Below are 14,777 nucleotides of genomic sequence, written 5' to 3' on the forward strand. Positions count from 1 at the left end.
TGGTAAATTTGAAAGGAATTTAAGCTGAAAACTTACAATTGGACTGCTGTAATAAAGAAATTTGGAGATGGAAGCGGACTCTTATCAAATTCCCCCTAAATTTATTATATTTCATACCTGCTTTGGGAGGTATTAAATGTAATAAATTATAAATACCTTTAATTCAAATAGGAGATTTCCCAAAGTTGTTCTTGGCTTTCTTTTGCTCTAGAGTGTGGAGGAATTGACAGAAGGGAAGCATGAGATGCTGTGTGCAGACATCACTCCCTGTGTATGAATTTGCTGGCTCCTTTCTCTGTCCCTTTGAGTTGCAGCTGCTGGCAGCTTCTCTCTTCAGTAATTTTTTCACTTCTGTTTAAGATTGGCTGCTGAAATCTTTTTCTTTGCACCATATTGCCCTGGTTTCTTCAATTTTTTTAAATGAATTGTGACTATTCCTTTTTTTTATGGCACCTTGTATGCAGTTACCTTTTCCTAGTCATGAGAATTTTTTCACTCTGTCACAGAAAATCTTTAGTTTACTGCTCACCTTTGGAGTTTCTGTTTTCATGCTTTGTTGTTTCCCATCTTGGAACAGATGAAGCAAAGACTAATCACAGGTGAAAAAGAGATATTGCTACTAGTAGAAATCCTTACTTGATGCTTATATGAGAATACAGGAAACACTCATATTTATATAAGTAGGATCAGGCATTCCTTGCATTTTTCCCCCAATGCTTAGCCATATACCTTAAACTTCTGCTGTTTCTGTTCTGTTCAGCTATCAAAAAACTGATGATCAGACTTTCCTTGCCTTCTGAAGACAGACAGTAAATGTTGAAAAGAAAGAGTGCTAATTTTCCCTTTGAGAGGGATTTCTTGCAGTACCTAAGTTCTATTAAGTAATAAGAATAATACCTGGTGGCTGCTAATGAAAAGCAGCAGCATGTTGGTTTGAAAAGTCAGAATGGAATGTGGGTTTGTTTGGATAACAGAAGGCTCAGCTGTTTTTCTTCAGACTGCTGCTCTGAAAGCAATCATATTTTATTATGATCTGGTATTTTCCCTTTTCTGCAGTGCTTTAAAGTCATACCACATCTTGGTTGAATAAATAGTTTTAGTCTGGTTATATCTAAGGAGCGGTAAGGTCTGTCCTTTGAGCAATATAGGTATTTCTCAATACCAGCCACAAGTTTCATTCTCAAGTGAAACAATCCATACTGTCTTGCTTTAAGAAATGCAAGAAGTGCAGTTGCACATAAATCATGGCTTTTCTTGTAAACATTCTGCTTTTCAAAAATGTGCTGGTGTTACTTAAAGTATAATTTATGGCTGCATGTTGCAGTTTGCTTAAAAGGCAGCTGTCTCTATTAAACAAATGAAGACTTTTCATTTGGAATTGCCTTCCCTAGCTCTTCCAAAGCCCCTCTCCATCTCTTCCACAGCCCATTTAGGTACTGGAGGGGGCTTTAAGGTCTCCCTGGAGCCTTCTGTTCTCTACCACTCAATGAAATAAAAACAGTCTAGATCCATCATTTTAAAAAACCCAAGTAAAATGCTGTCATGCTAGTGTTCAGAATCTGAGGGGTGTTCTGAACATGGGAAGGAATATTACCATAAGGGGTCAAAGATCCCTTGCTGCCTTCTTGAGATGTTCCTTATCAAGAAGAAGTGGTAGAGCTGCTCTGAATTGCTTTTCACTCTGATACTGGAGGAGGGTGGGTTAAAACAAATTTTGACTGACTGTTTGCTTACAAAACCTTGTATTCAGCAAAAAGAATTCCAGCTACCTGAATGCTTGGAACAACGACAGCTCATTCTATTTATAGCTGTCTCTAATCCCTATTTGCTTGTTTATCTTTCTGATTTCTGCCTGCATGTGCACAAACAGGCTGAGGGCAGCATTCAGTGTCTGCTAACAAAAACCTGTTTGTAGTTACAGAATTAAATTACAGTACACATTATTTGTCTGGTGTTGTATGCCTTTGAGTTCAGTTTAATCCTAGTTTTATATTTGTCTTAATTTCATTTTCCTTTTGTTTACCATTTGGTGTGGTAGTGCAAAATCAGGGTAAGTTTGTATTTATTTTTATTAGGACTGTTGTGTAAGTATGATAAAACTCATTTGGATTTTTTAGCAATATATTAAAACCTCTATCCTTTCTTCAAAAAAGTCTGATCATGAGACGAAATACTAGATTTAGAAGAATATATTATGAAAATGTGTTGCTGAAATAAATCCAGTGTCGCTTAATTCAGTGTGAAAGATAGTTTGGTGTCTTGTCTTAATTTGCATGGTGTGAGCTTTTATAGTGGGAATATTAAACCCTCTTAGATTAGTTTTGTAATCTGGGATTTGAAAGTTGTTTAGCAATAGTAGATATTTGTGTTTCCAAGGTAGATGTATTTCTGTAAAAATGTTGTTTGGTGTTTACTAAACCAAAATGGTTTATAGTGCTGTGTTCATCTCCTGTGTGAGCTGTGGTCGTGACAGTGTTTGCCACAACTGTGTTTGTGCTTTTCTGGCTACAGCACCACCAACTTAGTACTGTATTCATCAAAAAGGAAGGCAAACCTAAATTTAAGATAACTGTCGCACACAAAACACTACATCCCCGAACTCAGTGTAGAATAACGATATTAACTTTCCTCTGATGCTCTGCCTGTTTCCATCTCATGTTTTACAACTGTTGCTTCTCAGTTTTTACACCCTGAAGCTCTGTCACTTCCATCAGTATCTCTCTCTTCCCCACACTGCAGTGTTTACTGTTTTCTGAACTTCTTCCAAATCAATCCTCTTCGCTTCCATCCAAGAAATCTGGGATACAGCATTCCCCTCTGGCTATGAGCTCTGCATGTATCCATTCCCATGCTGTCCTAATCCAGTGACCAAGTGATACAGTCTGCTTTATTTTCCCTCTGGGGTGAGCGTGTCCTCTGCTGCCAAGAGCCCTTCTGAGCAGATACTTCACACAGTCCCTGGAGGGTCCTGTGCACACTCTGCTGCATCAGGCACTACCTGCAGCTTTGACATAATTTCTCACTCCCTGTGACCACAGCTTTTGTCCTCCACAGCTGCTGTGAGATGCCTCTGGAATGTGTCTAACAACAAACCTTCCCCTCTTGCAGCAGCATGTTTGGGCTCGTGTTCCAAGGGAAGCCCAGCCAGGTTTTCTGTTAAGTCTCCAGGCATCTCTCTCTTGGTTTTGTCACCTAGGAGTTATTCCAGTAGCCAGCTACTCTATTGGCACCCTTTCATCCTTCACAGGGCCGGGTTTATACCAGCTGTTAACGCTGCTGACACCACTGTAATATTTTTTTCCTCACAAAGATTTTGTTTTTGCACTTATTTCCTAACTGGTATATTGGCTGGGCTATGAGACTCAGTTGGCCTGGCAGTTGTGCTCTCAGGGATCTGATCACATTTTACTGGAATGCAGTGAGTGTCTTGATGGAGTTTGAAGGGAATAGTGGGAAAAGAGAAGTTCTCTGCTATAGGAAAAAAACATTAATGCATAATTTGCAGATGAAACAGCAGCTGCTTCTGAATTCTTCCTATGAGATGTTTTGTGCCTGGGCTACATCTTGAGCTTTGGGGTTAAGGATTTCCTGTGCAAGCAAGTTTTTTATCTCTTACTGCATATGAACAAATTCTGCAATTAATTTTCCGCTTCATGGTTGCTTTCCTATTCAGATCCATTGAATAATTTCTGCATAAAATCATTTCATAAACATTTTTTTCTTTGTTTGTTTCTATTTTTATGTGTTTTCCTCCATTACACAATTATTTTCTTCCTACATTACCACCATGAATTTCAAGTTAGTATCATAAACTCTCCTTACATTTTTTTGCTGTATTCCTTGTATTCTACTCCAAAGCATTCACTGTTTCATGGTTACCATGAAGTATACAATGAGGCTTAGAGAACAACCAGAAATGACAGATACTCTCTGAACTCCACCCAGTACAACCACCAAAAAGGCATAGACACCAATTTAGAAGCCAAAGTACTTGGAAAAAACTTTGTGTTCCTTTCTGGCAAATACAGTATTAAGCACTTTATTCTGTTCTTACCAGACAGTGTTTTGTATGATCTTATTTATTTATTTTTCTAATTTTTAAATCTTTAAACAACAAAGAGAAGCAGAACTAAGTGTGTTCAGGGCTAATTAATTGTGGAATGAATGTAGTGTGTTCCAGAGTAGCAGGGAAATAGCTGATCCTTGATTCCAAATTCAAAAATATATGTGTCTTTTTGAAATGTACAAATATATCTAAGCTTTTACACTCTGTTTTGGTAGTGAAATTTAGCTGCTGACTGCTGAACACTGTTCCACCTTAATGGATGGATCCCAAAATGGTACCTAAAATGATTATTTGTAACCAGTTGTCTGGCAGTGCCTACCTTCCTCCCCCTTTTCCATTCCTGGGAAGCGCATTTAATTAGCACAAATTACTGGGAGGTTCCTCCAGAGCAATAGGAATTTATTGGTGTGCAGGTGGAGAAGTGCTATCTCTTGATAAAGCAGTTGCTAGTATATTTATTGTTTCATTATTGCTTTTTAATATTTAGTTACCTACCAATATAACATGAGGATCCCAGATATGTGTAAAGGAGCTGAATGCTGTATTTGCATTTTGTAGGAGTAGCAAAACAGCTCCTTGTCTGTCAGTAATCACTCTTCAAGGTGCCTTGTGTATTTTAATACCTATAACTACTAAAACTGTTATCATCTTAGATCTATCCAGTGAGACAGTTCAAAAGGCAAGGAGATTTTATTTGATTGAAATAGTGAGAAAATGGTAAATACATAATGTAGGGTCTTGACTCTGTAGTATTGCAGCATATCTTAATTCTACACTTGCAGGCATGAATAAAGAACAGTAAAATCAGTCTAATTAGGTGCAGTTGTTTTTTCCGATTTTCAAAGGAGAATGAGTGGAGACCTAACCAAATATAACTGGCTTTCAAAGGCAGTGTAAAAATGCTTTTTTTAGGCTTTCTCCATGTTTTCGGCCAGGCATGTCCAAGCAGCATTGCATGCTTATACCCACAGTGCTAGTTTTTGTCCTTTGGTTTATTAAACATTTTTTGGCAGTTATTTCTAGGGACCTTTTGAGTTTCCATTGTCTCTGGGAGCTGGATTGTCAGTATGAAACTTCAGGCGCATCTGTTTCAGCACAGCAAAGGAAATGGTGTCATCAGGGGAGATGAAAGCTGAGTTTCAGTACACAGCCTGTCAGGATAGAATTGCCAAACACAACTCTGGTTGTGTGAAGCTGTGCCACACATTGACGGGCTGATGTTCAGCAGTGAAATGGTCACTGTCCCAGTGTCCAGTCCTGACAGCATGATGGACAGGCGTGTCTCATGTGCTCATGTGTTGCCACAGGTTTCAAATCTGCATGTGCTGAGGAGAAATGACTGCTTTGGTTCAGCTTTGCTGGGCAGAAAACTGAGCAGCTGAGAATCTGATTGCCAAACAAGCCTGACATCTTCACATTGGGTTGGGAGTGTCAGTTGTGGCTTCAGAAACTGGGTTCTGAAAGGCAAGGTCCGCGTCTCTGCTGCTCTCAGATTTCCTGCCCAGCTCAGCTTTCATCCCTACATAGTCCCTGTACATGTGCTGTACCTGCCTTAGGAGTTGTATTATATAAGGCTGGCTGGGAAAGGAATAAGTTAATTATTGGAAAGGAGATAGTGAAGTGAGTGCAGTGCTGGAATTGTCACATCCATTATGACTAATGATGTTTCTGTAATTGCAGGCACGAGTTGCTGGAGGAAGCCAGAAGACAAGGTTTGCCTTTTGCACAGTGGGATGGGCCCACTGTGGTGGTGTGGCTGGAGGTGAGTGGTGCTCCCAAAATTAATAAAAAGCCCCCTAAACATACAGACTTGTAACGACTGTGTGGGCTTGGAGGCAGGGATGTTTTCCATATCCTGTTGACTTCCTTCTCTGTGTTCCAGCTGTGGGTGGGGATGCCAGCCTGGTACGTGGCTGCCTGCCGAGCCAATGTGAAAAGCGGTGCTATCATGTCAGCCCTGTCTGACACGGAAATCCAGCGGGAAATTGGCATCAGCAATCCCCTGCACAGGCTCAAGCTCCGCCTGGCCATCCAGGAAATCATGTCCCTGACCAGCCCCTCTGCCCCTCCCACATCAAGGACGGTAAGGAAATTACTTGTGCAGCAATAAACACCTAGAATTTCCCCACATTTGACTGTAAATATAGAGCTGAACGTAATCTATTAAGAATTTCTGGAAAGGAACACATTATTTAAATGTAGGCTGTTCCATCCTTTCATGGAATAACTGCAATTTTCTTTCTCATGGAATAGAGAATTTTATTTCAGTCTAAGTATGTAATCCAAAGTATTTAGAGTATGTGTTATTGGCCTCATCTTTTGGCCTCCAGAGAATTTAAAATACAGATGAAGTCTACAAATGTGTATGGAAATTTGTAGGATAGTTGGAGGCTCTTCTAGTGCAGTTGTAAGGCCATTACCTCCAAATAATTTAGAACTCATGATCTAGGAGGCACCTGTCTCTCTCTAGTAAATGTAGGCACTTAGTGGGAATTTTCTCTTATGAGTCTGTCTACCCTGCATTCTAAAGTTATTCCTGGGGTTATGTGCTAGACACAAATGTATTTTTTGGATTAGAGCAGAGCTGAGTGTTCACCCATTAATTAAATCCTGTCAGCTGTTTCTGCTGCTCAGTTCTGTTAATACCTGTAAGGCAGTTGATCCCTGTGAGTAGGCTTTTATTGCATGCCATGACTGTCAGTAGCTGTACCTGACTTAGAGACCATTGCTTTGCCCATGCCTGCTCCTTACATATACCGATTGCTTATCTGTTCTGCAACCTCTCCTCTTTGTTACTGCTTTCCTTTCACTGGATGGGATTGATTCCCTGTGGGCTCATGTTAGACCACGGGAAATGTCTGGGTAACACATGAAGAGATGGAAAATCTTACAGCCACACAACAAACGGTTAGTTTACAGTGTTGCCACTTCTTTTCCTTAGAGTGCTTTTCCCACTTCTTGAACATTTGAATCAAGTACCTTTTGGTCTTTTTTTTTTTTTTCTTTTTTCTTTTTTTTTTTTTGTTTCCTTCAAATTAATGCACTAAAATTCTGGATCATTGCTTCTTCTAACTATTAACTTTGCAATCTGCATCTTGATAGCTTTTTTCCCAGAAGGGAGGAAGAAAAAAATCAATGTTGATAAGATTGTAAACAAAACTCTAATCTGTAAAATGGAGCTCTGACTTGATTGACAAATAGACAAATTGAATTTTTGGTGCAGAAATTTCTTCTCTCCAGAAAACTTAATCAGTATATGGGGTTTGCAACTTCTCATACAAAAATAAGTGCCTTGTGTAATTTTTTACATTGCATGATGCTTGGTTTATCTAGATTTTTTTGGTATGCAGTAGATTTAGAGTCTTGCAGTGCACCATTAACTTTGACCTCCTTACTAAACTTAATCACTAATATGTGTGTGTTCTTTTGCCTTCCTAACCACCTAACAGGAAGATGAGGAGGGAAGCTGGGCTCAGGTTGGAAACTTTATCTCATATTACAGACTGTATGTAAACTGACACAATCATTAGAGCATGAAATAATCTGTTTTTCCTTTAGGCCAGCAGCTTTTAATGATTCTGGGTGTGACCTGGGGATTGGGAGAGGGGGAAACTGCAGCCTTATCTCTCTACAATGCACACTTGGGAAATACACGTGATTTAAATATTTTAATGTTTTGGTGGGGGATGGTTCCCTGAGGAAGCCAGAATTCCAAGAGGAATATCTGCTCTGTGTAGAAAGTCCCTGTCCAACCCAGCCACCATCCCAGGTGTGCCACAAGATACCCTGGGCCTGGATAGTTAAGTAGATTTCGATGCACTAATCCTGTAATCCCCCTTGATTGATTGTTTTGCCTTAAAGTGGTGGCAAATCCTAATTGTATTCTCAGGCATTGATGTAGCTGAGTATTTATACAGGGATAGAAACAAAACTTGGGATTTACCCATGATTCATATCTTTGGACAGTGTGGGCTCTTCTTTCTTGGCTGCCCTCCAGCTTAAAGCTGGTTTAAGTCCCATTAACTACATCTTAGCTACTCATTTGCTGATTGTCAGTGATAACAAGTCCAGAGTAAGGAGCTCTTTCACTCTTCCACCTTCTGATGGCTTGGAGAGGTGCATTTCCTTGTGGCCTTGCTCCTCCCTGGTAGGTGCTTCCTTTAGGGGAGAAATAAAGCTTTTGCCTTTTAAGAGAAAAATCTGAATTATTATGCTTTTGAAAAAAGGAACTTCTGGGTTTTGTTGCCCAAGGAGTGATTAGATATATGATTACAAACCCTTATATTTATAGTTGTTTTCTCTAAAACAATGCCTGGTGATTTGCAGATCAAAACTGTCATGAGAAAAGTCTCTTTTAAAATAAGAACTAGCATTTAGAATGGCTTGTTCTTCAGTAGCAGGGTTTTATCAGTTTCTGAAAACAGCTAACTGTATATAAAAAGTCCTGCAGTTATTTTTCTGATATTTTTTCTTTATAAAGTCAAATGAAAAATAAGATCTCCCCCCCCCAGTTTTCAAGAGAGAGTATTTACGTCTCAACACAATGAAATTCTATCGCTTTTGCTATCCAACCATGTAGATTAGTCTTTCTGTAAAATTTTATTAGCTCTTGCATATCTTGACAGGCTATTTCTTGATATAAATAGAGGCAGTTTTACTTGCTGACGTGACTATCTGAATTTGCATTTCTCCATTAGGGTGACTTCTTTGGAAAACACACACGTAGTATTCAGTATTCTGATGTGCTTATCTTTACAAGCTAAGAATCAAATAAGCCATTTCTTTAAACTATGCTAGAACAGCTTTTCTTTTCTTATTTCAATAAGCTTGTCCCTTAATTTTTTTTTCAAACCAGACATTAGCCTATGGTGACATGAACCATGAGTGGATTGGCAACGAGTGGCTGCCGAGCCTGGGGCTCCCTCAGTACCGCAGCTACTTCATGGAATGTCTGGTGGATGCTCGAATGCTGGATCACTTAACTAAAAAAGACCTGCGTGGGCAGCTGAAAATGGTGGACAGCTTTCACAGGTAAGGAGGCTGAAGGTGGAGATCTCACCCACAATTAAGTGTTTCCATTGTCTCTAAATATTTTTTCTGATTTTTCTTCTCTGGTCCAAACAGGAACAGTTTTCAGTGTGGAATTATGTGCCTCAGAAGACTGAATTATGACCGAAAAGAACTGGAAAGAAAAAGAGAAGAAAGCCAGGATGAAATTAAGGGTTAGTGCATTGTCTTCACCTCAGTCTGATTCTGCCATGTTTTCACTAATCAGCCTCAAATATTCATTAACAAAGAAAAGGCTTTAGCGGATGGAGCCATTTATAAATTATCAAGTGTTAAATGCACAAGGCATGTCTGGATGTAGGCCCTGAATGCTGAATGATAAAACACATCATTAAATCATTCACTTACGGTACAAATGTGAGCATTTTTGAAATTCATACTGCTCTGTAGTTTGAAACTAAATGTTTTAGGAGAATGAGAGTTAAGAACATGTTGGGGGAGGGGGTGTCCTTATTTTCTTCTTTTCCCTCTGTTTTGACATAACTTGACGTCTGCATAATTTTATTGTTGGTTGTGGCTGGTAACTTTTATTCTCCAGCAGTTGATGAAAATATATCCAAGTGACTCTAGGTATTTATATTTTCCAGCTTTGTGATCATTCTTGTACAAGACAGCAGGAGTAAGAGAAAGTAGGGTGGGAATTCATGATTCTCCATGATTTCTCATAGTAATTTTGTTCCCTGCTTAATATCAGAAGAATTTTCTGATATCTGAGTCTAAAAACTTGCTTAGAAGGTTCTGTGCCTGCTCTGTCCCTTTCCTTTTAAAGCATTGGTACCTTTTGGTGGTTAACTTGCTAATTGTGCCTGAGATCATTCCCAGGAGTCACAACTAACTGGCAGCAACCAAGCCAGGGTTGTGGCTGGTGGGTTGTTTTTCACCTCCCAAATGGAACGGGTGCATCTCTTGCATTTAGAGAATTGCTCCTTGAAGTATGTAAGTTACCGTGTGAAATGTCTTCCAGCAGACTTCTAATATGTTTACTTCCCACTTCACTCCAATCATCCAGTTCATGACTGTGAATGATTTGGGTCAGAGAAGTGGTGTTGTAATGCGTCTGGCACTGTGTTTTTGCCTCCCTAGATGTCCTGGTGTGGAGCAACGAGAGGATGATCCGCTGGGTGGTGTCCATCGGCCTTAAGGAATACGCGAGTAACCTGCTCGAGAGTGGCGTTCACGGCGCACTTGTGGCCTTAGATGAATCTTTTGATTACAATGCATTAGCTCTTCTGCTGCAAATCCCCACTCAAAACACACAGGTAACCAAGGATGAGGCACTTTAGGCCTCCTAGGAAGGTTAAAAATGGATGCAAAGTTGTCCATTGTCACACAAGACAAAAACTTAAAATCATGCTTTCTAATGGCTTTCTAGTAGTTAGTAACAATTCTCATTGGCAAATTTGCTTTAGAAAAAAATTGTTTGAGTATTTTCCTTATGGCCCATCTTCACAACAGTAGTGTGAAACTCAAAATTTTTGTTGTTTGCTAGTTTTGACTCTGAAATAATTAAGTTTGCAGCAGAGTCATGAACTTTCATATCACAACTAGAGGAGACCTGTAAAAATTTCCTTAAATTTTTAATAAGTTACAAATTAAAATTTTAACTTTTCAAGTACTGACCTTTCAAGTATGAAGTATGTTTATTAATCTGATAAGAAAGTACTAAACAGTTTGGGTCCTATTAAGTTTTTTAAATCATTATTGGTTACTAATTACTACTCTTTTGGAATTAACTTCCATTTCTTTCGTATTACAAACTTCAGGCTCGTGCTGTTCTGGAGAGGGAATTCAATAACCTCCTTGCTATGGGCACTGACAGAAGACTTGATGAAGTAAGTTACTGGAGTTGTTGACCCATTTTATGGTCCTGGAAACTATCAGAATTGCTCAATGAAAGAATTTAGCCTGAATCTCTTCAAGCTTTTGACAGAATAGTGAGAGAAACTTTAATTTGAAACTCCTTGTCTCTGAGGGTTTCTAAATACAGCAGAGTTTGTGTATTTTGGTAAGATGACTTACCAAAAACCAAAATAGTGGTTTTTAAGAAATCTCATGTTAATTTTGATTCATACTGGTGCAGAACACCACCAGATGTGTTTACACATCAAAGTAAGTTCTGTTGGGCAGCCTGAGATCTTATTATACAAACTGCACTGAAATGAGTGTGAAACTCTCTAAGCGTGAGGCTGTTCTGTGCACCCACAGCATGGAGGAGAGTGTTCCATCTTTAACCTTGTAGTTTGAATCTGTCCATCAGTGGACAGATTCAAGGTGTGTTACTTCCCCAGGAGAGACTTGATTAACTCTATGCTGCCTCTTCTTTGGTGCTGATGGGATTGATGTGGTAGCACATGTAGGCAAAAGTGTTCCAGATTAAGGCTGAAGTGACAAAACCCTTCTGTGGTTAACCAGCTCAGGAAACCAGTCTCAGAAACATTGGTGGCGGGATGAGGAAGAGGACAGGGGAAGTGGAAGCTCCTGACAGCTCTGTTCCCATGTGCATCTGTACCAAGGTTTTAACAACCCATCTGAAAACATTGATGGTTTTCTAAAGTATTTTCCTTGGAGATTTCAAACTGCAAAATAAGCTTTAAGGGAACAGGCATTTGCTCTGTTCTAGTGGCACAGGGCAGTTTGATCATGAAGATCTCTTCAAATAATGTAGACACTTATTTCCTAATTGTACAAGGGAATAAACCTGAGGTAAAACCGCATTCAAAGGATTGAACTGGTTCTAAATGGGAAGTTGGCAAATGGAGCTGCCCAGTGGGTATATTTGCATTGATACAATACTTTCTCTACCAAAGATGTTTTTGGAAATGGAACTTCAACTGTATTTAATATTAAAGTGTGGCATTATATTTCTAAGGTGGAATATTGCTTGAAAGATGCAGGTATATTAATGGGGGAAGGAAAATGCACTTGGGTAATTAAATTACATTTACTCAAGTGCTTAAGGAAAACCCTGCTTGGCAGTGCAGTATTTAATTCACTTACTTTTTATTTCCTCACAATTACCTTCTTCAGTGGTGATACATTTACTTAAGTTTGTCAGTAATCCTTTTAATGTCAGTAACAATCCCACACTTTTTGCACTGCTAATGTTGTTTGTCAATATGACAGGATGATGATAAGAGCTTTAGGAGAGCACCTTCGTGGAGAAAGAAGTTTAGACCAAAGGACATAAGAGGTTTAGCTACTGGATCAGCAGAGACTCTTCCTGCAAATTTCAGAGTTACAGCCTCAATGTCTTCACCCTCTATGCAGCCAAAGAAGATGCAGATTGATGGTATTGATTTTGTATAATTTTAAGCATGATGTGCTTTTTTTTTGCTTGAGATTCCAGGGGAATTAAGTCAAAATGACCTTTTTGTTGTGTAAAAGCATCTGCCTTGTGCATGGTTGTATTTATAACACTGTGTTTAACCATGGGGTGCTTTGTCATTTCAGGAAACTGTACTGTAGTTGGAGTTTCTTTTTTACATCATTAGAGTAACTAAATGAGAATCATAGCTAGAAATAAATGTAATGTAGGAAAGTAAAATGACAGCTTAGTAGGAGTCTTTTAATCACGTGATGCATAATTTCTGATTAGCAGCCATTAGACCAATATGAACCCCACTTCTGAAATGCAATAAAATGCATTCAAAAATAATGTGAGTAAGCCCCGTCAGATAATTTTGAGATGAGTAAAACTTCAGTAACAGGTGCATTACCCTCCCTGCAGTGGTCACTTCAGTTTTGACCATACTTGAAATCACTGTTTTATTCATTGCCTTGTACATAATGATTTTTGGGTATATGTGTGCACACACAGATAAGATTTTAAAAAACCCAAACCAGCAAAAGCAGACCCCAAAAATCCCACCTGGAAGTGGAAGTTGGTGACCTGTCACATGAGGGATCTTGTCTGTTTAAAAACTGTATCTGTAGCAACATAAGAATAAACTTTGACTTGAATTTAGTTTACAAAAACCACATAGAAACAAATATGAAATGTTTTTTATTGGAACAGACAGGGTGATAACACAATCTGTTGGAGTTGCCTCAGGTTCTGGAAAATCTTATTTATTCATAAAGCTCAAATAACTAATTTTTGCATCTGATGCTACTCTCAGTAAGCTCTTCTAAATTTTAGATACTGTCAGTAGCACAAAATATTTACCACCATCCATATGGAAAATTCTGTAAATGAAAGTAAGTTAAGTCTTTACCATGTAAAACCACTTTCTTTTTGAAATATTAGACATTTACAAACTACATAAAGTAGTAAATAACTTAGAAAATCACTTTTGCCAATTTCTCTGTGCTAGCTGGCAAGCAGATCTTTTTTTTTAGAATTCTTTTTGTTACTCCTGGAACAAGAAGTGGTTAATATACAAACTGTAAAATACATTCTGCTTTTCTAACTTGTAACCTTAGAGTTGGGTGAGTACCAAAGCTGTAATCACCATTGCTGTGGAGGTTTTTTTTTTTGTTTGTTTGTTTGTTTTGAAAGCTAACATGCATGCTGTGTTCTGCATGTCTTCCCATGCCTCTTGGAATAGGCAGTGTATCAGGAACACAAAGATTGGATTCTGCTACAGTAAGGACCTACTCCTGTTAAAGCCTTCTCCTGGTGAGTAAAGCTGATAGGAATAACACTGAAGCAGCTATTTATGAAGTAAACATGGGGGATTTTCCTATAGTGGTTTTACACACTTAGACAATAGTCCAGGTTTTCAGGGTAGGTCATTATACTGGAAATCCCAAGTTTATTTCCTGCAGTAAGACTGAGTGTTGAAATACTGGGTTTTGTCAGCACTGTGTTCCTGTGAGGTTTTTAAAACAGCTTCAAAAAGGACCTGTGCTAAACAGCACTGCAGAAGGTGTTGAAATCAAAGGCTGGATAAAGCACAGCTAGTGGAAGTGGGGAGGGTGGAGGGTGGAAGAGAATAAATTAGGGATGAAAAGAAAATAATCCAGTGTGTGACACTGCAGCTCAGATTGTTGATCTCTGTAAGTCTTTTCTTGGTCAGAGTTGTCCCACTAAACATGCTTCAGTACTGAATTGTTAAACAGATAATTGCAGTTTCCCAGTTCCTGCACACTGCATGCCATTGTGATTGCTTGGGCTGGTTGCTTGGATTTAGCTACCTGCAGCCTCAATTTGGGGAGCAGTGCTGCTGATAAAAAGCAGCTTGATGTGTTGTAACACAAAATCCATGTATTCTGGCTTGTGAAAGAGCTGTAGTCCTGTGTTTCTCCGGGATCTGGAATGTTTCTGCAGCAGCCTCTGCTGTATTTTCTCATGATTTTAAAAAATCAACTCAGTGGATCTTTCCCCCTCACTGATATCTTTGATGGACTGTAAATTGCCTGTCTTCTCTGCCTGCAGCTTCTTTCTTCTTAGTGGTAGCATCCCTTCCAACTCATGTATTTGCTTCCTCAAATTCAGAACCTTTTTGCATGTGTGAGTTGAATTCTAAAGAGTTCTTATGTGTGGAATGCTGAGAGAGGAAACTCCTGCACGTAGCAGCTCAGACCACATGAGCTCATGTCAGTTCACAATCTAAGGGGCTCTCTTTAAAGTATTTTTAGTTGCAAGAAACTTAAGTTTTAAGTCTCTCCCCCAGATTCTCGCTAGATCAGGATTTTCTGTAGT

At 39.0% G+C, this 14,777-nt stretch overlaps 1 protein-coding gene across 11 annotated transcripts in view; it reads left to right on the forward strand.

Annotated features, from left to right (window-relative positions):
• Positions 1 to 14,777, forward strand: part of PPFIA1 (PTPRF interacting protein alpha 1) — a 51,763-nt gene that overhangs the window by 35,048 nt on the left and 1,938 nt on the right. For 5 of the 11 annotated variants that reach the window (XM_012574205.5, XM_012574206.5, XM_030273509.4 and 2 more), the window contains 10 exons: positions 5,747 to 5,828; positions 5,949 to 6,149; positions 6,911 to 6,973; positions 7,516 to 7,542; positions 8,922 to 9,097; positions 9,191 to 9,288; positions 10,217 to 10,392; positions 10,897 to 10,965; positions 12,257 to 12,422; positions 13,681 to 13,751. In XM_012574205.5, the coding sequence (XP_012429659.4) occupies positions 5,747 to 5,828; positions 5,949 to 6,149; positions 6,911 to 6,973; positions 7,516 to 7,542; positions 8,922 to 9,097; positions 9,191 to 9,288; positions 10,217 to 10,392; positions 10,897 to 10,965; positions 12,257 to 12,422; positions 13,681 to 13,739 (1,117 nt within the window). In that variant the 3' untranslated portion in view covers positions 13,740 to 13,751. The remainder of the gene's footprint in view (positions 1 to 5,746; positions 5,829 to 5,948; positions 6,150 to 6,910; positions 6,974 to 7,515; positions 7,543 to 8,921; positions 9,098 to 9,190; positions 9,289 to 10,216; positions 10,393 to 10,896; positions 10,966 to 12,256; positions 12,423 to 13,680; positions 13,752 to 14,777) is intronic. The other 6 variants (XM_030273512.4, XM_030273513.4, XM_030273514.4 and 3 more) reach the window with 3 other exon arrangements.

The sequence above is a fragment of the Taeniopygia guttata genome, chromosome 5 (assembly GCF_048771995.1).
Source record: "Taeniopygia guttata chromosome 5, bTaeGut7.mat, whole genome shotgun sequence".
Lineage (NCBI taxonomy): Eukaryota > Metazoa > Chordata > Aves > Passeriformes > Estrildidae > Taeniopygia > Taeniopygia guttata.